We start from the raw sequence: 24,665 nt of genomic DNA on the forward strand, positions 1-24,665 counted from the left end.
GTGATTTCTCAGTGAGGCGGCGGCTACTGGGGGACCGGGGCCTTTTGTTTGGAGCAGCTGGGAGCGGGGGGCGCCCCCGGGAGAGGCGAGGCCGGCGGCCTTCCCCAGTTTGCTGGGCCCTGGCCGCCCCTCTAGGGGGTTGGGGGACCAACCCCTGGGCCGGCCTCGCCTCCGGTGCTGCCGTCCCGCCCTAGGCCCGCCCTGCCGCCCCGCCCGGCTAGCTTAAGGGGTGGAACCGGCCGGGCCTCCTCGCAGGGCCTAGCCACCTCCGGACTGAACGCCGCAGTCACTACCCGAACCGCAGGCCGCCCCTCGCCCCTCAGGCCGTCGCCATGAAGATCAAGGATGCCAAGAAACCCTGTAAGATGGGGGCTTGGGCTCACTGGGTCGGGAGAGCACCTTCGACACCGTTTGGAAGCCCTGTGGCCAAGCGGCCTGGTCCAAGCCCCTGGCTCGTCGCTGGTACCCTGTATTGATTGGGGCGGAGGGATCTTTTCAGCCCGGGTCGGAGACGCCCGGCCTATCCCCCTATACAGGCCTGCGAACGCCTTCCGCCCCCTGGCCCTTTTCTCCCACTTCCTCCTCAAGATCTAGGAGGTGCCGGCGGGGATTTTTAACTCAGCCCCCAGTGCCCTCTCCCAGCTTCCTCTGCACTCTTGCTGAAAATGAAAATGGGTGGTCATGGCTGTCAAATTGCGCTGGGGCAGTCACCAACCATTTTTACTGGTTGCTGGGCTTTCTGCTCGTGTCCTTGAAATCCCGGTGGGTTCCCGGGAGTTGTCGCTGTTGTTACAATTGGAGTTTTGTTAATGCAGGTGCTTGTTCCATGCCAGTGACTTATTTTTGTTTAAAATAAAAAGTAGTATATGTTGGTTTAAAAATCAAAAAGCTCAAAATCGCAGGTATTTCCGCTCCTCGAAGCTCATCACTGCTATTGGTTAATATTAACTACTGTTAAATATTTTGATGAATATTCAGATTCTTTTACAACTATATGTGCAAAGCATTCTTTCGATGAGCAGACCAACTTTTATTTGCGCTCTTTTATTAGCTTTTTAAAACCCTTTTACTTATGTAAATGGGTTATTTAACTCAGCTACTGTGATCGTCACACTTTAAGCCCACTTTTGCAGAACAACTAGAAATGTGGGGTGGGTGCATGCTTGTATCTTAGAATTGTGGTTATGTTCTGCAGTTCTAGTGTCTCATGTGACCCAGCAGTTCTAAGAAATCTGATAGGAAAGGGAGCTCTGGCCTTTTCCCGCCCATCAGGTTTCTTGTAAACCTGAAAGGAGAGCCCCCCCCAATGGCTAATTGTTATTTAAATATAAGATAATTGGGTCTTAATTTTGCAGGTGAGGACATTGAATTATTGAGCCCAGAGTTGGAGCCAACCAACACTGTGCTAAACAGGTTCGGGGCCTTAGGTCCACTGACGGGCTCATGGTCTGTATGCTCGTTCTTCTGCACCCAGAGAGTGTGGTCTGCGTACTTAGAGAAACACAAACCTTTCTGCTCTGGGGGTTCTATTTGCCAATTAAAAAAATGATATAATAAAAATTGTATCATTTAAAAAACTAGTCATTCTTGTGATGTGAAGGCCTAAATGGCAGTAATTATAGGAACCCTTATTTCCATTTGCTGAATTCAGCTTGTCTTGAACAGATGCAATATGTAAAACTCTTGGACATCTTCCCTCAACACATACATTTCATCTGCTCGCCTTAGAATTTCCTTTTTCTTTTCCATTTTTTTGAATTGTTGTTCTTTCCATTACCATTTATCTCCCATATACCCTCTTCCACCTCCTCCACCTCCCTGCCCTGCGGTCACCACAGTGTAGTCCATGTACAGGAGTCCTTTTTCCTCAATCCGTCCATGCCCCACCCTCGCCACCTGTCAGCCTGCTCTCTGGCTATGAGTCTGTCTCTGTTTTTGCTGGTCAGTTTGGTTTGTTCATTGGGTTCCACATATCAGTGAACTGTGGTGCTTGTCTTTGCCTGCCTGGCTTGTTTCACTTAGCATCTTGTTCTCCAGGTCCATCCGTGCTGTCACAAAGGGTATGACAGGCTCAGATTCTGACTCTCAAGTTGTCTTTCTTTTTGCCATGATAATTCAGTTACATAGATTTGGGAAAACTTAGAATCAGATTTGAATATCCCCTCTGTCAAAGGTGTTTTCAGGAAAGATGATAATGAACAGTTTAAAAACTAAAGTTTAGGTGGAGAAATAAAAGACCACTTATTGATGAAATCAAGTTGGCTATTAGTACACTGTGGTACATTGTGAGACAATGTTTAAACAGGGTCACGGTCAAAAACACGGCAGTTCATTTGATTTAGAAGTCAAAAAAACCACTTTCAGTTTCTTATATATGAAAGGTGACTTTACTGCCTCCTGAATTCTTTATGGTAAAAGTAAAGAACATCTTGTTTTTTTGTGTGTGGGGAAGAAAATATGGTCTGACCTGGAAATACATGTAACTGGGTAGCGTTACTTCCAATTTTAAATCACTCAGGTTAGATAAAGACACACTTTGTTTTGTTTTTTGAGAACTTCTGTAGGGTTTTTACATCATAAATGCAGTGAGCACTTGGTGTGTGCCATGGACATGCATTGATTGCATCATTAGCCCTGGCAGCAGGCCAGCGCTGGGGCTGTTGTCTCGGACTTGTTAAGTAAGAGTCGTTGGCTTCACACACTTTCTTGTTTGTTCACCTAAGTCATAGAAGACATTTGCTTTTAGATACGTCTCTAATATATGACCAGATTATAAACGAAATGCACATATTGAACCAGAAATAAGAAAAGGAATTGGTTTCAATCCAGGATTAGCATTTGAAAGTATGTGCCAATTCAGTTCCCAGAGAAGGATGAAGTTAAACTTGAACCTAGTGAGAAACTTTTGTTAAAATATGAGAGCAGAAATAATGGTAATGTTTGTTTGCTTTACCTTTATGGTTTTCATGCTGCTAAATATTAGATGTTAAAAATCTGAGCAATCACATGTTCTTCTACCTTGAGTGCTGTGATTATTAAGGTAATATAGGCTTTTCAGCCTTGGTTTTGTTTACCTGTGTGGCATGTGAAGTGATTAACAAAGTGGTAGTAAAATACACATATATTTTTTAAGTTTGATGTGACATAGGTTTCGGAGTCTGTGCTTTGCTGACCTAAGTGTAAGTTACCTGAAGTTTTTGACAAAACCAGAGAGAATTATGTAGCACTTATTTGTGGTTTACTTCTTGCCTTGTAAATTGAGTCACTACTTTAGAATTACCACTTCCAGAAAACGTAGGTAGGTACTACATTCATGAATCTTGTCTCAGAGAGGTTTTGTGAACTTGACCTTCAAAGGCAAGCGAAGTAAAATAAAAATAAATGAATTATTCTACATCAAACTAAAAAAACTTCTGTGTAGCGAAGGAATCCATCAACAAAACAAAAAGGCCCACGACAGAAAAGAAGATGATATTTTGCCAATGATGTCTCTAATAAGGGACTAATATCCAAAATATATAGGAGTTCATGTAACTCAACAAGAACAAAAAAATACAATTTTAAAAATGGGCAGAAGACCTGAACAGACACTTTTCCAAAAGCTATCTCAAAAGATGCTCAGTGTCACGAGCTATAAGGGAAGTGCAAAGTAAAACCTCCTTGAGATACCACCTCACACCTGTTAGAGTGGCTGTGATCAATAAGACAAGAAATAACAAGTGTTGGAAGAGTGGAGAAAAGGGAACCCTTATACAGTGCTAATGGGAATGTAAATTGATACAGCCACTATAGAAAACAGTATGGAGTTTCCTTAAGAAATTAAGAATAGAGCTACCATGTGACCAGCAATCCCTCTTCTGGTCAGCTTCTAAAATAATTTGAAAACCCTTATTCGTAAAGATGTACTCCTATGTCCATCACAGCCTTACTCAGAGTAGCCAGGACACGGAAGCAGACTAAGTGCCCTTTGACACATGATTAGATAAAAGAAAGGTGGTACATCTACACAATGGAATACTACTTAGCTGAGCCATAAAAAATGATGAGGTATTGCCATCTGCATCAGCATGGATGGATCTGGAGAGTGTCATGCTGAGTGAAATAAGTCAGACGGAAGAGGGTAAGAACCACGTGATTCCATTCATATGTGGGACATAAAACAGAAGGCAATAAAGGACCAACTTACAGACGCAGAGGACAGTATGGAGGTTACCAGAGGGGAAAGGGGATGAGGGAGGAGGATGAAGAGGGTAGAGGGAGTCCAGTACATGGTGACGGGTGGAGTCTAGACTTTGGGTATTGAGCACACAATGCAATATACAGGTGAGGTGTCATAGAACTTACACACCTGAAACAAGTATCATCACTTCCAGTAGTAAACAAGCTACAATTGGATATTGACAGTTTCTAATAACCCATAACTAATTTGTCAAAGGGGGAGAATTCCCTTAGTCTGGTTTACAACAGCATTTTTATTTGGAATGATGACTACGAGTAGTAAAATGTCTTGTTATCCAAGAACGTGAAGCATGTCTGAAATTTGCTAGCGCACAGGCCCATTTTAGAATTTTGCTCCTTAAAATAATCCAAGTGTTTTGGACATTTCTGGCATTTGGTTTCTCTTTATGCTAAAGAACAATGAAATTCTAATTTGGCATAGAATCTCTTTGGGCTGAAGTCTGCATTGGGCCCATAGCAAGTAAATAGCTCTTTAATGATTCTCAATACTTGGCAAGATACCAAACCTTCGTAATACAGCTTTTTTGAAGTGAACGGTCTAGCCCTTGTGACTGCATGTCTAATGTTAACTAATCATTTGACAAGATGGTTAGACACGTGGGTTCCTTCTGCATGCATAGTCTGTTTGATAAGGAGCATAATCATTGGTAGTACTCTGTTGTACATCTAAGAGATGTGAAGTACTTAATATAGCACAGCTTTGTGTACACAATTTTTTAAAGATTTTATTTTATTTATTTCTGGAGAGAGGGGAAAGGAAGAAGAAAGAGAGGGAGAGAAACATAAATATGTGGTTGCCTCTCACATGCCTCCCAACCTGGGACTCTGCCCACGACCCAGGCATGTGCCCTGGCCAGGAGTTGAACTGGCCAGCCCTCAGTTTGCAGGCCTAGTGCACTCAGTCCACTGAGCCGCATCAGGCAGGGCTTACAGATGCTTTTTACTTTTTGTGTAACTGCTCTTTGGAGATAGGACAGGTTTGGTGGTTTCGTGCGGACAGATCCACAAAAGCCTCGTAGGAAGCAGTGGAAGGTTTTTGTTTTTTATTTTTATCACTTTGGTGATAATTATACCCAAACAGTCATTTTCTTCCTGGGAAAGAGTCAAACAGTTAAGGCTCCCTCCTGCAGTCTAGACTTCAGAAACAGGATTTCATCCTGTGAGCCTTTTTACCGCCTGCTCAGTAGTTAAGGCATTTTGGAGTTGGCTGTTGATACTGCCTTTGGGGTTAAAGCCTTGGTGCTCATGCCTAGTTTTAGAAAAGTAGTTAATTTTTTTACTCTCTAACATTTTATCTGTAAACCTGAAAAACTTTCCTAGGCAGCAAAGTTCCTTTGAAACTTAATTTATGGTTTAGCATGAGAATGAAAAGTTCTTCACATAAGTGTTACTGGAACTTTTGCTTTTCAGAATGAGATTATTCAGGTATGTATAACCTAGGAGTAGCCAGGTTTGACTGCAAATAAAATGACATGAACCTTGAACCTGGTAATACTTCAGCTTTGTAGTTTGCTGAGTAACATTGTTATTCGTATGCGTATTTTGACACCTGTGTCTGTTTGACATTGACAAAGGCCCAGAAAGGAAAACTGCAAATGTTAAATGATTTTTAATGTGTTCTGAATTTTGGAAAATAAAGGTTTTCAGCTTAATCTCACCTTGTAGGAATTTTTCTATCCCAAAATGTACTTTATGAGGCAGTAGAGATTTCCACATCCACACCCCCTTCCCCATGAAGTCTATATAATCAAGCATTACTCAGATAGGAGAATTCAGCCCTGGATTGAGTGGGGCTCAGTGGATTGAGTGTCAGCCTGCAAAGCAAAAGGTCACTGGTTGGATTCCCAGTCAGGGCACAGGCCTAGGTTGGGGGTCAGGTCCGGGGGGGGGGGGCAGGGCGGCGTGTGAGAGACAATCGATTAATGTTTCTCTTCCTCTCTTTCTCCCTTCTTCCCCTCTGTCTAAAATAAATTAAAAAATATTTTTTAAAAATTAGGGGAATTCATTTGGTTATGTATGTCAGAAGGATCCCTATTTCATCTAATTAATGCCCATTGAAATGTACCCTAATGGCATAGATATGTCAACAGATTTGGGAAATTCTGAAGGAATTTCTTCTGATTTATTGGACCAATGGAGCTATTCCCTTTTGTTTTCTTTGAATATGTTTGTCCAAGCAGACACTGGCTGTGAAATCCACCCCCTCCTTGTAATAGTTACTGTTATAGACAACCGGCGGGTGTATACACACTCTCGGAGCCAAAAATTAGTTTGGAAGAATTTAATTTTTTTTTTGCCAAGGGGTCAAATTAAAAAAAAAAAACTTTGGCCAAGCTTTACCTGCGCAGGGGCGAGCTTCCCAGATGTGACTGGAGCCACGTAGCTACCCAGAGCTACCATATGGAAGTCGCGCCTGGCTTACAGACTACGGGGCTTTTATAGGGCAGAGCAAGCAAGCGCAGGCTTACAGAAGCAGATGTGGCGGTTAGCTATTTGCTAAGTTGAAAACGGCAAAGGTCCCTGATTGGTGGGTGCTGCTGCTGGCGGGCATCTTCTGGCGGGCCCTGGTTAGTTACCTTATTTGGCTAGAACTTTGAACCCTACCGTTCCGGGATGTTTGTTCATTGCCCAGTTCCAGGAACTGCAGATGCCTAACGACTGTCTGTATGTTTCCACTAGTAATGGCTATTACATTACCATGCGGCTTACTATTGATTTCTTTGAACAGTGGGGGGGGGGGGTTGGTATGTACCACGTTTTTCACACCATAAGACACACCTAGGTTTTAGAGGAGGAAAATAGGAATAATTTTTTTTGAAGCAAAAAATGTAAAATATTTAATAATAACATAATATTTCACCAATGTAAACGTAAACAGAACCCAACAGCAGCATTAACAACCATTATTTCTCCCAAATGGAGGGTGCATCTTATAGTTCGAAAAATACTTCTACAGAAATCTGTTTAAATCAGGAATTCCGCATTTCGTGAACAACGTAAAATGTGATAGCACATTTCTTTTTACCAAAGAATATATTATTATATGGTTTCTGTTTTTTATTTACCTGCAAATCACCTATCAATTTGTTTCAAAAATGTATTACTTATTTAAAATAGCCTCCATTGCTAATAACCCAACAGAATTAAGAAAATTTAGTCAGTTTTTTTCTGCATCTTAGTTTATACAAATTTATAGTACCTGTTTAGGGGTATTGCTGCATTAGCTTCCCACATTGTGATCTAAATTTAGTTTACTTTTTTTTAAAAAGTTTCTTGTTTTCTTCTTTTTTTTAATCCACAGCTTTCCCATGGTTCGGCATGGACATTGGGGGAACGTTAGTAAAGCTCTCGTATTTTGAGCCTATTGACATCACAGCTGAGGAAGAACAAGAAGAAGTTGAGAGCTTGAAAAGTATCCGAAAATATTTGACCTCTAATGTAGCGTACGGGTCCACTGGGATTCGGGACGTGCACCTCGAACTGAAGGATTTAACCCTTTTTGGCCGAAGAGGGAACCTGCACTTTATCAGATTTCCAACCCAGGACCTGCCTACTTTTATTCAAATGGGACGAGATAAAAACTTCTCAACCTTACACACGGTGCTCTGTGCTACAGGAGGTGGTGCTTACAAGTTTGAAGAAGATTTTCGCACAGTGGGTATCTGTTCATCGAGCCAAAAGTTGATACCCATCCCCTTTAGTTTTCAAAATATGAGGCTAGGTTTCCATCTAGCATGTTTCTTAGATTAGTTCCTCCTGCTGATTCATGACTAGCTTTTGATTTGGGGCATTTAAACACCTTTACGGGATGAGAAAAAATTGCCCAGATTGGCGGTTGTTATTGACGGTTGTTGCTAAAACCTGCTCACTTTTAGGGACTACAACAATCAAAGAGACTTCAATGAATTGGGCAGTGTACAAAGCCAGATAAAAATGGGGCTTGAATTACTTTCACTGTGGCTACATTATGTTCACAGCTTTTTGAGTGTTATCCATATAGTCATCTCTCCTGAGGCCATCTTCTCCCCAAACCCCAATACTGGCATTACCACCTGAGCTCTATCTCCTGTCTACTCCCCCACTCCCCCGCCCCCCCTTCCCAGGTCCATGGAAAAAATATCTTCCACCACCCTGGTGCCAGGTGCCAAAAAGGTTGGGGACCACTGCCCTGGAGAATGCAGGAATAGGACAGTTCTTTGCTTTGCACGGCTGCCCCACCCACTGCAATGTCTGGCATCCCAAGTCCCTGCCGCTGAATCTTTAGTCTCTCTTCTTTAGTCTCTCTTCTCGTCTTTGTGAAAACTGGAGTGTCCCTACGTATTTCCAAACTGCCTCCAGAGTAACACCACCATCTCTGAGAACCAGTGGACCAGGTGACGTCCCAAAGAGACACTAACATGAAACAAAACAAGGAAAAATATGGGTGTCATAGATGACTTCGAAGTTTTGTAAAGTGCATAAAAATCATGCAGTATTATTGAGTCAGTGTTTTGAATGCTGTTCTTTGTTCACTTCATAGACCTTTTTTTTGATACCGTTTTTCCAGATTGGAAACCTCCACCTGCACAAACTGGATGAACTTGACTGTCTTGTGAAGGGCTTGCTGTATATAGATTCTGTCAGTTTCAATGGACAAGCAGAGTGCTATTATTTTGCTAATGCCTCAGAACCTGAGCGATGCCAAAAGATGCCTTTTAACCTGGACGACCCCTACCCGCTGCTGGTGGTCAACATCGGCTCGGGAGTCAGTGTCTTAGCGGTGCACTCCAAAGACAACTACAAACGGGTGACCGGGACGAGGTGAGTGGCCTTCTTTCTCTGCCGCCTGGTGCCATGTTGTATGCAAAGGTTGTGGACTCTGTTAATACTATCTTCATCAGAAAAATGTCACGTACTTGTGCCACAGCAAAGAATGTAGATGTGCAAGTGCAAGTTAAAGTGTTGCAGATAATATGTTTGAAAGGCATGTCTATGAAATGACTCAAAAAATCATTAAATATTTCTATTTGGTTAGCACAGATTGGCATTAAAACTTTTATAAAACTTTTATAGTGTAGAGAGCGAATTTTTGTTGGGAATGATTCCAGTGATTTTATTTTCCAAAGCATTTTTTTTCTTTGCTTGTATTTCATTTTTTAATTAGAGATATTTAAGCCTGAAGCTTGCCATATTCTGATTTCATGCAGAGTATTGGGCAACATTGTGATTAGTTCTTAGAGGATGAATTTAGCATGAGCTCTTTATAGGATAACATGAATGTTCCAAACATCTCTCAGACTTTCTGTTCTACCTGAACCATGAATGTGAATTCAGATTGGAAAGTTTTCCTTGTGATTCTGACATGTGCTTTATCAATTTTTAAGGAGAGTGGAGACCCCTATTTATTTTATTGAGAATGACTTGGGAATACTGTAAGACTGATTTGTGAGAGAACTCGTTTAGGTTTTAAAGTAGTACTATCTAAATGGTACTTAAATTTTATCAAATTTAAGTATTAAAGTATTTAAAGATTTCTATGTTGAGTTTAACAAAGTTAGTACTTCATTCCTATGGTGGCTGAAAAGCTGCCCCCTTGTAACTGGACGGTGCCAGCGCCCTCCCTTGCCTGCTGTGTTGCTTTTTGCGATCCCAGTTACTGCAGCCAAAAGTGCTAAACCCTAATGTCCGGAGATTAGCGATTTACAAGTTGTGAATTGCACACCGTTCTGAGCAGTGTGATGAAATCTCCACGCTGTCCTGCTCATGAATCACCTGCTTTGTCTAGTCTCTCCACAGTGGGCACACTCCCCGCCCATCAGTCGCCAAGTAGCCATCTCGGTTGTCAGACCTGCCGCTGCAGAGCTGCGGCGCTTGTATTCCAGTGACTTTCGTCTTACTTAATAGTCCCTGACCCAAGGCACAAGGGTAGTGATGCTGGCAATTCAGGTGTACCAACGAGCAGCCTTAAAGTTCTTCAAGTGCAACTTTAATAAGGAAAGAAAATAAGTTGTATGCTAAAGGAAACAAATTTTCGATGTGTGATAAATACTGTGAAGTAGGAAAAAATGCCTGCTGGTTTTGTTCTGGTACTTCAACTGCCAGCGTCGCAGCCACAGTGTGTGGTAAGTGCACAGTTACCATGGAAGAGACATTCAGTTTTTGGGTAGAAGACGTAGAGAAAATGCGCTCTGGCCTTGGTGACGTGTTGCCCCAGAGAGCACTGAGCCCGGAGGAGGACGCCGGCAAGGGGTCCCTGAGTGGGACATTCACACAACTTTTATTACAGTCCATTGCTATAATTATTCTATTTTATTGTTAGAACAATTAATTTATTATTAGTCATTGTTAAACTCTTACTGCACCTATTTACATTGAAGTTTCTCATAGGTATGTGTTGTAGGGAAAAATACGTACTGTGTGTATTGTAGGAAAAAACAGAGTACATATGTGTACTTTGTTCACTACTGCCTGTAGGTTCAGGCATCCACTGTGGGTCTTGGAACGTGGCCCCCACAGACCAGAGGGGACTACTGTATTACCCACTCAGATCAGTTCTGAACGACAGAAATGCAGCCTGTTAATTCTGACGGTGATTCAAGGATGGAAACCTGCTGCAAGTTCAGCTGAGACTTGGGGGCATGAGCTTTAATTTTAGGGAATAGAGAGACCTGGTTTTATTTTGTGAGCATATCCAAAATAATACTAGAACCAAGTACGTTTTGGCATTAACGTGATGACCAGCCTGACGTAAGTTTCCCCTCTGTATTTATTCCCGGGTCATGTTCAATGTTAATGTATCTCACTGATTGGACTTGGACCTTGTCAGGCCAAGTAAATAGACCTTTCACAAAATCATTTCCTGGAAGTCATTTAGAATCACAACTTTTCTTTTAATTTATATGCTATGGGTTTTTAACATGTGATTCTTTTCCACACACATAAAAACATTTATTCTTGGTGATAAAAATATAAAGTATCAGATGAAGTTATTGGAAGATAGAAAAGGCCTGCCTGTCCTCATGTTGCTCCCACTTTCTCTTCAGTTTATTCTTTGGTCGACAAGTTGGTATTGATTGCTAAGCATTCCTAACCTCTCCTCATTATGTTCCTGTTTCAGCATTTAGCATTAGCAGTATGTTTACAGGTTCACTAAATAATTAAATGCTCTGCTCTTCATCTTTGGAGAAGGAATACAGTGGGGAAATGCAGCCCATACATAGTGTTTATTATTATTTTTTTTAGCCTTGGAGGGGGTACCTTTCTGGGCTTATGCAGTTTACTGACTGGCTGTGAGAGCTTTGAAGAGGCGCTTGAAATGGCGTCGAAAGGTGACAGCACCCACGCCGACAAGCTGGTTCGTGACATTTATGGAGGGGACTACGAAAGATTTGGTCTGCCAGGTTGGGCAGTAGCATCTAGGTGAGTTTAACATTTATGTGGTAATTAAAGTGGCTTATTTATATCCAAGATGTATTTGTATAAGGAACTTAAACAACTTACACCAAAACAACCCCAAATAATCAAATTACAAAATGGCTAGGGGCCTGAAGAGACATTTCTGCAAAGAGGTCACACAGGTGGCCAGGAGACATGAAAAGATGCTCAGCATCATTAATCATCAGAGAAACGCAAATTAAAACCACAAAGAGATCACCACACACCTGTGAGAATGGCCACCATCAGTGAATCCACAAACAAGTGTTGGCGAGGTCATGGAGAAAAGGGAACCCTGGTGCACTGTTGGTGGGAATGCAGACTGGGGCAGCCACTGTGGAAAGCAGTGTGGAGGTCCCTGAAAATATTTAGTGTAGAACTGCCACATGACCCAGCAATCCCACTTTTGGGTAATTATCCAAAGAAATCCAAAACTAATTTGAAAAGACACATTCACCTCTGTTCATTGCAGTGTTATTTATAATAGCCAACATACAGAAGCAACCCAAGTGTCTGTCCACAGGTGATTGGATGCAGAAGTTATGGTATGTGTGTGTAATGGAGTATTACCTGGCCATTAAAAAAAAAAAGAATGAAATCTTTCCATTTGCAACAACATGGATGGACCTAGCGGGTATCATGCTAAGTGAAATAAGTCAGACAGAAAGATAAATACCATATGATCTCCCTTATGTGGAATCTAAGATACAAGAAAAATGAACAGACCTACAGATACGGAGGAGCGTCTTAAGATGCACAAATTGCCAGATGTCATAACGGTCACAGGGTGAATGAAGTACAGCACAGGGAATACAGGCAGTAAAAGGTAGTAACTGTGGTGTCAGACGGCACTAGACTTCATCCAAATGATGATTTCCTAAGTTATATAAATGTCTAACCACTATGTTGTACACCTGAAACATACAGTATTGTATGTCTACTATAATTGAAAATGAAAAAAAAAAAAAATGAAGTCGGCCTGGCATGCCAGAGCATCGTTGTGACCCCGAGGTTTCCAGTTTGACCCCCAGTCAGGGCACGTCCGAGAATCAACCCGTGCATGCATAAATAGATCTGTATTTCTGCTTCTCCCTTTCCCTCCCCGCCTCTCTCTAAAACCAATAAAGAAAAATTAAAAATAAATGAAGTCGCCTACTCAGTTTTCAGAAAGCACTAAACACATCAGGACATTGTACGGGGGCTTCCTCTACACCAGTGTAGGCTCCAGGGTTTGGACACTGACTTGAACATTAGATACTGGAAGTCTTCCTGGGTACAGCCTGTGGGGAAGCACTTCTGTTCTGGAGTACCCTTCTAGTGATTTCTCTATGCAAATACACAATCATATCCTGCCCTCCCCTTACATAAAAGGTAACATTCATGTGCCACTGAGTAGCATACTATGTTTTTTTTTTTTTTAAGATTTTACTTATTTTTAGAGGGAGAGAAACATTGATGTGTAAGGAAAGCATTTCTGTGGGTTGACTGTCACACACCCCATCCGGGGGACCTGGCCTGCAGCCCAGGCGTGTGCCCTGACCAGAAATTGAACTGGCGACCTTCCGGTTGGCAGGCCAGCCCTCAATCCTGAGCCACACCAGCCAGGGCTGTATAGACTCTTCAACAGCAGTATAACCCCGTCCCAGTATAACGGGAATGTCTGTCTCTCTGCCCGCCTCCCTCCCTGCCTTCCTCCCTCCATCCCCCTTTTCTTCCCTTGTCTTTCTCCCTCCCTCTCTTGTTAATAGCTGCACGATATGTCGTTGTTTGATGTTTGGGTTGGTGCCATTATTTTGCTATGTACAGTTTATTTGATCAATGAATAACATTGTGTATGTGTAGATTTATCTGTTGAAGAAATTCCCAAATGTAGGAAATACTGCTTTTTATCTGCAGGTTTGATTTTGTTTGCTTTTTCATTTTTCTGCAGTTTTGGCAACATGATTTACAAGGAGAAGCGAGAATCTGTTAGTAAAGAAGATCTAGCAAGAGCTACTTTAGTTACCATCACCAATAATATTGGTTCTGTGGCACGAATGTGTGCTGTTAATGAGGTAAGCATTTTAATTATTTGAAAGATGGAGATCTGTGTACAAACAGCGAGGCTTCTTCCCGGTCTTAAGGAGGCCTATCAAATGCAGGCCTAGTGCGTGAGACCCCAGGACCCACTAAGTGTGTGTGTTCTGTACCTGTTGTTACATTACCTTTAAAGAAAGTAGCCCGTAATTCAAGTTGGAAATTGGACAAATTGACATTTGTTCCACCTTGGAAATACAGTCCCGTGCTGTTAGTGGGCACGCTCTGAGGAACGGGCCATCGGGTGATTTCACTGTTACGTGAACATCACAGAGCGCACTTACCACAAACGTAGATGGCGTGGCTTCCACGCCCCTAAGCTGCCCAGCAGAGCCTGGTGCTCCTGGGCTATGAACCTGCACAGCATTACTACACAGAGCAGCACGAGAAAAAGAGGGTGCCGTCCCGGCAGGCCAGGCTCAGTTGTTTGGTCGAGTGTTGTCCTGTCCACTAGAACGTCACGGGTTCTGTTACCACCCGGGGCACACGCCCAGGTTGTGGGCTCTGTCCTGGTTGGGGGTGCACATGAGAGGTAACCAGTCGATGTTTCTCTCTCCTACCAGTATTTCTCTCCACCCCTCCCCCCTCTCAAATCAACAAACACATCCTCAGGTGAGGATAAAAAGTACAATTAAAAAAAAGAGACCCAGCGAACACGAGATATGTGAGGCTGCTGCCAGTGTAACGTGGCATCCTGTTCTGCAGCAGACTTTATTTTCGGAAGCAGACAGAGTGTGCTCTAGAATAACAGTAAAAGGTACAGCCCGGTGAATACATGAACCAGTGACACAGTCGTTACCATGGTCAGACCTTCTGTGCCATGCTTTGATGTGACCCACAACGCCGTGGCTTGTTCACACCGGCATCACCACAAAGACTTGAATGACGTGCTGCGCTGCAGCATCTCTAGGCAACGGGAATGTCTGGCTCCAGTATGATTTTACGGCCTCCATCCTATTTGTCGTCCAAAATGTTGTTAGGGAGCGCGTGGCTGTACACGACCTAAATCTCTTGAAGACGTAAGAGAAAAAAGCAGTGGGTTTTGTTTCTTTTTTTATTTTTGTTAATGTTGCATCTGATGAGTGGGGTGCTCAGAGGTTCTCTCGCTGCCCTCGGCTTCTTTACAGTGCTGCCTTGTTGCATATGGATCAAGCAGCATTGTACAGGGCTATGAAGGCGCCGAGACTGCTCTTCGTGGGAAGCGCGGGTTGTCTGTGCTGCCAGACTCGTATCGGGGTGCTTTTACAGTATTTGGAGGGGGCTACAAATACTGTAAAATACTTGCTGTCCCGTGGTAGACACGTTTGTCCATTTTATTTTTGCAAATATCAACATTTGTTTTTTGAAAGAACCCTTCATTTGTACCTTCATTCATGTGTTCATTGAATGAACATTTACATATCCCTGTGTGCCAGGCACTGCTCTGGGCACTTGGGATACGTTAGTGAAGAAAACAGTGACCTGACTCTGACATCTACTCTGTGACGTAGTAGATAAATAAGTTCATTACTTATTTTGTATTAGTGACAAAAAGAGAAGATCCAGCAAGAGAATGGAGCGTGGCAGGGGGCAGATTGCTGGGTAATTGGGTGGTTGAGGAGGCTTTACTGAAAGTGTGACATTTGGGCAAAGATTTGAAGGAAAGGAAAGAATTATACCCGTAGATATTGGGGGTGAGTGGAGGCTCCAATAGAACAAAAATTCAATTTAATCCTCTGGATTACTGTTTGAATCCACAATTGTATCTTCAGTTTCTTTTTTTAAACAAAATTTTAAAAGATTTTATTTATCTTTAGAGGGGAAGGGAAGGAGAGAGGGAGAGAAATATCAATGTATGGTTGCCTCTCATGCATCCCCTGCTGGGAACTGGCCTGCAATGCAGGCATGTGTGCCCTGACTGGGAATCAAACCGTGATCTTTTGGTTCGCAGGCCTGCATTCAATCCACTGAGCTACACCAGCCAGCGCTCTTCAGTTTCTTAATAACAGTGTTGTTAGGTTGGTGGAGGGAGTCACTAGTCTGCATCTTAACCCTGGTTTTAGGAGTATTTCACTTTGGGACCTTCTTTCCTTAGCCCTGTAGGTCTAGATTTTCACTGGCCAGTTGTCTTCACAGCAATGAAGGCCGTAGTGTACACGGTCGCTTTCAGTGTGGAGACGTGTTACTCGGAAAGTCAGTACATTATTGTGGGAGTATCGATAGGTTTTCTGGAGACACTTCTGGAGAATGCCAGTGCCTCCATCTAAGGTTTTCCTTCAGTCTCGTCAGCAATGTTTCTTCAAGTTGTTACATTCACTGGGTTATTTCCTGGCCTTTTCAAAAGCAGGTCTCATCTATAATCATTTACTAGGGTCTTTTCCAGAACTTTTCTTTTTTAAAATAGACTTTATTTGTGGGGGAGGAGTATAAGTGGAAGAGGCTATAGGGAAGATAAATGGTAATGGGAAAAATACAGTTAAAACAGACTTTGGTTTTTAGAGCAGTTTTAGGTTTAGGGTCACGGCAAAAACGAGCGGGAAGTGCAGAGACTCGGCGTGTCCGTGCCCTCACACGTGCACAGACCTGGCACCGCGTCGGCACCCTCCCTGCAGCCCGCGAGCCGGCGCTGGCATGTCGTTGCTGCCCAGAGTCCGTCGTTTACATCTGGGTTCTTCGCTCTGGGTGTGCGTTCTCTGGGTTTTGATAAATGTATAGTAACATACCCAGAGCTAATATTTTAAAAAATACAGGATTATGGAGGTAAATACCAGGAATGTAGCAAGCCCTAATAAAAGGTTACTTGTTTACATTTTTAAGTAGAGATTTTGTAAAGCCTTTCATATTGTAAAATTGACTTATAATGCCTTCTTGAAGTCATTTTCTTTTTTTCTTTTCTCTTAGAAAATAAACAGAGTTGTCTTTGTTGGAAACTTCTTACGAGTCAATACGCTGTCGATGAAGCTTCTGGCGTACGCACTGGATTACTGGTCAAAAGGGCAACTAAAAGCGTTGTTCCTGGAGCATGAGGTACGGCAACCAAGCGCCCTGTGAGTTTGAGTAGCTTTGGTACGCTCCAGGTGTTGCGTCTTGCTTGGCGTCGTAAGTGAGGCACAGAGCTACAGTTCGCCTGAACGGTGTATTGGTTCTCTCACTTCAGTCTGAGATAGGGCGGGGGGTGCTGTGACCTGGCCAGCACCCCGTTAAGATGAGAACTTCACAGTTCTTCTGAGAGGGAGAGGACGCCCGCAGTTCCGTGAGCTTCTTCAATACCCGGCTGCCGCATACTCGGTGGATTGTTTGGGTTTTTTTGTTTGTTTTTATTGTTTTCTTTTCATTTTATTTTCTTCCCTGGGGTAACAAATGTGAAGTGTGAAGAATAGGAAACTATATAATTTAGCAATGAAAATTCTCCCTAGTCTTCCCACCACCCCACTACAGCCTCACCCTCCTGCCGGAGGTAACCACTGTTAGCATTTGGGAGATTATTGTTCTAGTTTTTTCAGGACCTCCCCCCCCCCCCCCCATATTTGTTAATTACAGTCAAGTTAATTTTTTTTTTTTTTAAGATTTTATTTATCTTTAGAGGGCAAGGGAAGGAGAGAGGGAGAGAAACATCAATGTGTGGTTGCCTCTCATGCATCCCTGGCTGGGAACTGGCCTGCAACCCTGGTATGTGCCCTGACTGGGGCCTTCACAAACCCACACTCAATCCACTGAGCTATACCAGCCAGGGAGAATACAATTTTCTTTTAAGATATTTTTTTTATTTTTAGAGAGAGAGGGAAAGGGAGGGAGGTGCAGAGGGAGAGAAACATCAGTCGGTTGGTTGCTTTTTGCACGCCCCCAGCTGGGGATCTGGCCAGGCATGTGGCCTGATCAGAATCAAGCTGCCGATACTGGTTCACAGGCCAGCACTGAGTCCACTGAGCCACACCAGCTAAGGCCAAAATTCTTAGTAAGAGCTGACAAAACAGAAATTGGTATGTTTCTGGATAGGTGTTCTTAAATAAGGATAATATAAATACTTGTTTTTAGTTTTCTTTTTAAATATTTTATTTTTTTTATTTTGGAGGAAGGGAGGGAGAAAGAGAGGGAGCGAAACATCAATGTGTGGTTGGTTGCCTCTCGAGTGCCACTTAACTAGGAGCCCGGCCTGAAACCCAGGCATGTGCCCTGACTGGGAATCAAACCAGCAACCCATTGGTTCAATTGTGGATCAACACTCAATCCACTGAGCCACGCCACCTGGGGCTAAATGTGTGTTTGTAACTGGTTAGTTCTGTGTGCTCATTTAAAAAAGCAGCACTACATTAACAATTGTTCTAAAATTTTACAGGGGTACTTTGGAGCAGTTGGTGCACTTCTTGGGCTGCCGAATTTCAGCTAAAGCATCAGGTTTTTCTCTGCTAATGTCACCCAGGAGGAACTGCAAACCAGAGGCGTTTTATTGTGTTATTGTCACTGGGAACCAAAGGATGAAAGAGTAGCACTATTTCTGTTAATTTTTAAATGTCAAAACAGTAAAGCTGCTAAATGTTGCCATATTACAGTGAGAACTGGGTAGCAGGTAAAGTGTTTCCGACTGAAATGCTTTCCCCTCTGTACATAGCCAGTGTTCGATCCTTAAATGCAATACAGCCTCTGATTATTGACCTTCTCTCAAAAAGATTTTCTATTTTACGTAGCCAACATCGCGGTACTGTACGCTTAAACGTAAATCTATAAAGTCTCAGACGTGTTTAGCTCATGAAAATAATGAATTCTGAGTGTGTGTTACAAGTCTGTTCTGTGTGTGCTTTGATTACTGGTAAGCAGACAGTAACGTACCCTGTATCAAAATTAATTGAAATGGCAATCAAGGATGATCATTTTTATGTGATTTTAGAAATGTTAAGGGAATATTAATTATTCATTATCATAGTTTTCCTAACATACCCCCACCAGAATCATGTTTTTATCTTTTCCCAGAAGTACAACCTTTTACAAATGCTATAATTTAATTGAAATACTGTTCTTAAATAGCAGTCTTAATTTCCAACAGATACTAGAAAATGCACATATTTGGTGGCATTGCACTTCCTGTATTTTATTCGTTAACAGTATATTTTAAAATGCTTAATTTCTTAATTGGACGTTTAATCACTTACTTGAAAGTCCGTGATGAGGCCCGGGGACTGCTCTGGTGGAGTGTGGTTTGCGTGGGGGAGTTCTTCCTGTGCCACAGGCCTGCCAGGCCCAGACTCAGCGCTGCCTGTTTAATTCAGTCTGAACCATCAGAGCTAAAGGCTTGTTTCTATTACGAACAGCAGCGAAATCACCCTTATTCTAAGTTGATGGTATGGCAGTCCAAGAGCTGTTTTGGAACTCTGCAGCTGAGTCAGTGCTGCAGAATTTTGAAAGAATCAGTGTTCTGTACGTTCTGGTGATAAAAGAATTATAGTTCCAAAACTTACAAATCTCTTGGCCTTAGAATTTGTTCTCTATTCTGAATTATTTTTATACTGTTATAAATCTTTCCAGATTTTCACTTTGGTAGGTCAGCAAAGTTGTGAAACTATTTCTCATGGTTTATGAGATAGGGAGACTTAGGAAAACTATTCACTTCCTTAAATTATCAGTAAAGCAGAATGTGCTTTGAAGAAGAGCTTAAAAGTTGTTTACAGGAAGAAGTATTACGATGTGTTTTTACAGAATCCAGTTTTGCCCCATAGAGAATAGTTTCCAGCAGACTATCAAGAGGTGCTTGATAAAGACATTTCTCAATATTTTCAAAACTTATGTTCAACTACTTAAATTTTAGTTTTTTCTACCTAAAGACATTAACATGAATAATAGAAGTGAATGTGTAGAGGGGAAAGTATATCCATGTAAGTTTTTAGAATATTTAGAACTTTGAATTCATGTCAATCAGTAGTCACTTAGAAAACCTACTGCTAAACATTAGTGTTTCCATTGTAGACTAGATCATTTCAGCCAAACGTTATCTATTCAGTTTATTGAAAAATGTGTTGATCTGGGCATCTGTACAAAAGTTTTCTTTTGAATGACCATGACTTCCCGTCCTGTTTCCTCGGCACACTGTCCTCCCACCATTAGCGGTCGCAGGGCGGGGTGGTCTGTAAGAAGGAAGAGCAGGGGCCACAGTCTCAGCTCATTGGACCAGCACGCTGCTCCGTGTGCGGCTGGGGTTCGGACTTCTCGTCCCTAAGGATCAACAACCATCTGATGGATCGCCTGTGCAGGGACTGCCGCCTCAGTGTGCTTGCACTTGGCTTTTCTCGAGTGTGCTCTAGAATTAGGGTGAAGGCTGCCAAAAGTCCAGTTTTTGATTCTGATCTCAAGGGATTGCTTGAGAGAACACGAAGGTGAGTGGGTTCAGGGCCGATCCCAGTCCGTGTAATGCCTCAAGGCTCTGCTCGTGGAGGGTGCTGGTGGAAGTGTGGCGTGAGCCCCACGGGATTTCACACTTAGCGTTACCCAGAGACTGGTGAGGTGCCGTTTCATTATGTATTTCTATTTAATTCAGTGTACCCGGTGTGTTATTTCAACGTGTAATCAATACTAAAAGTTATCTAGGAGATATTATACTTTTTTTGTACTTAGTCTTCAAAACCAGTTTGTGTTTTAATACTTACAGCACATCTCAGTTGAGACCAACCACACTTCAAGTTCTCAGGGGCCACATTAGGGCAGTGGCTCCTGTATTAGTGCCATTTTAGAGCTGGCTCTTAAAAAGGAGTGCCATCCCAGGTCCATGGAAACGTCACGAATGGGCTTTTAAAAGAATGTTTGAGAGGGGAGAGATGTGGGAAACTTATCTTTTAAAAAGAGGGGATAGGAAGTAGCTTGTTTGGACTAGTTCACTTTATACAGAAAAGCTGTGTTTTTTAAAATATTTATTTTTAGAGAGAGGGGAAGGAAGGGAGAAAGAGAGGGAGAAAAACATCAATGTTTTTGAAACACCCCCTACTAGGAGCCCAACCTGGCTTGCAGCCCAGGCATGTGCCCTGACTAGGAATCAAACCCATGACCCTTTGGTTTGCAGGCTGGTGCTCAGTCCACTGAGCCACACCAGCCAGTGCATATATTTCTGACCATTCCAAAAATACCTTATGTTGCCTTCCAGTGGCATTGTGGTACATCTCAGCTTTTCCAGTGACAACGATAAAGTTGCCCAAGACACATTCCGTCTGTCCTCAGCAGTCCCCAGAATGCACATCCCCTTCCCTGAAGCAAATTGGACGAGGCCAGTGACTTCAGTTTGGCCCCACATTAGCTAATTTCATTTTGAGAGGCTAGTCTTAAGGGATTAAAAAGAAGCCCTATTAATTCTTTGTTGAGTTACATAAACAAAAGAGAATCTTTAATTTTTGGGTTTAATTTTCATTCTTAAGAACTCCGATAACATTTTTCAAATGCAGGGAGCACCGTCAGTTGTTTTGAGGCTTAGTAAAGGACACAAAGTCTAGAACTTTGCACCACCGAAACCACCCCTCAGAAAGGACCGCCTTTTAACTAGAGACTGCAGAACTAATGCCTTTCAGTTCTACACCCTGACTTCTCCAAAGACAGAGTATTAGTCGACGTGCCTGCCTGTTAACATGGGCAGTTCCTTGTTCAGATGCTCCAACTGAAATACATGGACCCTCAATTAGCCAGCGCTACACGTGGTAATTGACCATTCCTTAACAGGTTTGGAATATTTGCCAAATGTTAGGCTCTATAAAGGTTGCTGAGTTTCTTGCCTTTGTGTGCAGATGTGATTGCCGTACTGTACATCCTGGCTTCTGAAAGTTTCCTTTCTGTGAGCTGAGTGGTGCGGCCAAGAGGGAGAGTCACCCCTCCATCGGGCGGTGATTTCTAAGGCTGCGTTCTCGGGTGGAATGCTGAGCAAGGCGAGAGCTTCCAGATGTCCTTTGTAACCACTGTTTGAGATGGAAAGTTTTTCATAGTTTGTTCATCATTTGGGGTGGGGGGAGAATGTTCTTCAATCTATTGCATTCGAGAATGTAGTTTAGAAATTCTCCTTTAAAGCCATGTCAAGACTGAAAGAATAACCACCAAAAAAATAAGTGTGCATTATTTTTCACTTAATTTTGTTTTGTGGTCTATATAAACAAAGTACTAGAAATACATTGCCTTTTGTAATAATACTGTTTGACCTGTTGGAGATGATTTGCCAGGAAATGTCAGCGATGGCCTGTTTGCCCAATAAGTTGGTTTATTTTAGTGTTTTATTGTAATACTGAAGGAATTTGGCCAACTTTGTTTCTATCATCAGATAATCTCAAAATAATGTGCTTTATACTAACACCTACTTTCAATATTTTAGACAGTAGTTGTCTTATATTTTCTACTGAGCCTGGTAATGGGCAATGACCCAAATAGGAGTTTTTTCCTCCTTTAAAGTATTGAGTAACCTGTCTTTAAAAATGGTGTTGTGGAGAGTGACTGGGCCCAGCTTTTCAGCCATCTCTGACTTTTGAGTGATGTCTGCTTGCAAATGTGCAAATGTCTTGGCAGCCCCTGGAGCTTCTCGTGTCTGCCTGCGTGTCCAGTAGACGCGGGGTCACCACTTGGTGTTGTGTTAGGAACAGTACCTGTGACCGGTCTGGCTTTGCTCAGTGTGATTTCCTTTACTTATAAAATGAGGACGTTGATTCCTTACAACGGGATTGCCAGTTATCAGGTTCCTGGGAAAGACAGTTACTTGCTTTGTTTGTGGCAACAATTAAAAGTCTGGTCACATATTAGCATCATGTGTTAGAATTAATTCCATCTGTTCACATTGACTGGTACTAGACTTTGAATTCCCACCCAAACCAGTAGCATGGTGTCGGTTATTTCTCATCACATTAAGTTATTGCCTATAATGGCCAAATAGATAACTTTAAAGCAATATGAAGGGGTGTGTGTATATTACAGTGTGTGTGTGTGTGTTTGTGTACTTTAATTTGTACAACTATCTGGGATTTTCGTTGTGCTGGCTTCAAAGTTACATGGGCATTATAACTTTATTTACATTCTGGCTCTTTCTGTAGTCAAAAGTTAGTTTTCTTACACATTTTTAGCTGCCACTAATTTTGTTTTTAAAAGAACTAATAATGAGGATTGTATTTTTCAAAGGAGTGAATGAAGTTAAAAATTAAGATTTTGGATTATATAAATTTGCAACTAAATTTCGGTTTTAAAATAGTGCTTTTTTTTTTTTTTTGCTGTTAACATCTTTCATACATTGCAGTGCTTACAGTTTGGCAGCTTTTCAAAGGAAGCGTCAGCTTTGATATAATTCGTCAAGTACAAGTGCGTACTGCAGACAGTTTGCGGTCCTTCTAGCCGTCCACCCCGTCTGTGCGTTGTGTGGTGATCTCACCTGGCAGTCAGGAGTTGTCACAGATGTTAAGCCATTTTAAAATTTGCCACTTTTTTATGAGGTACGCTTTTTAGTTTATAACATTTAGAATGAGAGGTAACTTTATACACCTGACATCAATTCACTGGTCTCCTTGTCCAAATATAATGAATGGAAGTAGATGTCAATCATGTTAAGATGGTTTCTCATTTTTATACATTGTGTGCTCTCGCTTTTTTTGACTTTTTAAACAAGTTCATTTGTCTTAATTCTGCCCAGTTACTGACCAAATCATACGTAGGCATTTGTATGGGCTGAGTTTGTTCACACAAGCCACTTCCGTGTGAGCTGCCTTACTCTGCCGCGTCCTCCCGTCCAGTCCAGCTGAGTGTGTACAAACCGCTGACACTGAACCTCTGATGTAAAGATGTACGATGTATAATGAACTAAGTTATAGCCTGTTGTAACCTATAAAACATTTCGTGTAAATTGTCTAATTTATTTTTTCATTTATGTACAGTTTCTTATGTAAATTTTTAAAATACTCGTGGCCTGTTCTGGAACATCTCATACTCCTCCTTAATGCTGCTTTGCATGAAAGAAACTTGGGTTTTGCTGGTTCGCGTCGTATGGCCACTGAGCCAGCTTCAGTCCTCTGCCTTCTTTTCTGTAGTTTAACTTTTTCTAGTGTTGTTCATATTCTAAGTAAATGTTAAAGTCCTGCTTATTTCCTACTTTCCAAATAAATTCTCTAAGTTGTTTATTCTGCGTATCCTTTTGTTACTTCTTTATTCTATATGTTGTGCTCCCTCATTTCCGTTCTGGTTCCCTGTAAGGTTCCACTGGAACCAGCTATGGCAAAAGGGAAGCTGGAGCAAGGGCTTGTACAGGCTCTGCCCTGTGCCCAGGCCCGGGCACGGAGTGGGCCCGCACTAGACAAACGCACGCCGAGGGAGTGAGCCGCAGACTGTACCTCCTGGGTCTCCCTGCGAGGATGGTGACAGCAGCTCACCGCCTTCCTCTCCACAACGTTGGGAAGCACAAGCATTAGTTCTTTGGAGATGCAGGCCTTGAGTGTAAGGCAGTCTGTTAACACGTGTAAGGCTCTGCTTTTCCTTGGAAGGCGTGTCCCCTCACGCTAGCCATGACCGCGCACAGCACCTCGTCTCTCCAGGCTGCTAGCTGCACCCCACAGCAGATGTGGCTACAGTTCCCTCTAACCCAAACTTCACGTATTTCTTTTTAATGGGCAGTGCCTGCCTGTTAAATATAGGTAAACAGAAAGACGGGTGATCTTTCTTAACGTGAAGAATGAAGTTGAAGACGGATTTGCATGGCTGTCTAGACACGCTGACGTCGTGTGCAGTGCACACCCTCCCCGTTTAAAAGGAAAACCAGTGAGCAAGAGCTGGGGTGAAAACTGTGACACGGTAACTAGGGTGAAAGGAGGCATGTGGTGTGGAAATGCCAGGTTTGAGGGGTAAGTACAGGTGCACTTGGGAATAAGCCATGGACCGTGAAAGCAGTCTGGGGCTGCGAAACACACTGGCCTGGATTCTACACCCAGGCCACGTATGCTCTGAAAGCCACTAATATTTCAGCTTCT

The 24,665-nt window shown here is 42.5% G+C and overlaps 1 protein-coding gene across 1 annotated transcript; it reads left to right on the top strand.

Moving 5' to 3' along the window:
- The first annotated feature begins 3 nt into the window (after nucleotides 1-3).
- On the top strand, nucleotides 4-23,822 carry PANK3 (pantothenate kinase 3). Its single transcript, XM_037127880.2, has 7 exons — nucleotides 4-360; nucleotides 7,541-7,893; nucleotides 8,786-9,039; nucleotides 11,461-11,637; nucleotides 13,583-13,706; nucleotides 16,609-16,734; nucleotides 18,044-23,822. The coding sequence occupies exons 1-7, from the start codon at nucleotides 333-335 to the stop codon at nucleotides 18,092-18,094; spliced, it is 1,113 nt and encodes a 370-aa protein (XP_036983775.1). The 5' UTR covers nucleotides 4-332; the 3' UTR covers nucleotides 18,095-23,822.
- Nucleotides 23,823-24,665: the final 843 nt, after the last annotated feature.

The sequence above is a fragment of the Artibeus jamaicensis genome, unplaced genomic scaffold, assembly GCF_021234435.1.
Source record: "Artibeus jamaicensis isolate MK-2021 breed Jamaican fruit bat unplaced genomic scaffold, CSHL_Jam_final scaffold_3151, whole genome shotgun sequence".
Classification (NCBI taxonomy): Eukaryota; Metazoa; Chordata; class Mammalia; order Chiroptera; family Phyllostomidae; genus Artibeus; species Artibeus jamaicensis.

What these genes read in the sequence shown, in the direction of transcription:
- PANK3 (XM_037127880.2), top strand. Translation starts at nt 333, where the DNA reads ATGAAGATCAAGGATGCCAAGAAACCCT. An exon ending in AAACGGGTGACCGGGACGAG is followed by an intron (nt 9,040 to 11,460) that starts GTGAGTGGCCTT and finishes TATTTTTTTTAG; the next exon opens with CCTTGGAGGGGGTACCTTTC. An exon ending in CGTTGTTCCTGGAGCATGAG is followed by an intron (nt 16,735 to 18,043) that starts GTACGGCAACCA and finishes AAAATTTTACAG; the next exon opens with GGGTACTTTGGAGCAGTTGG.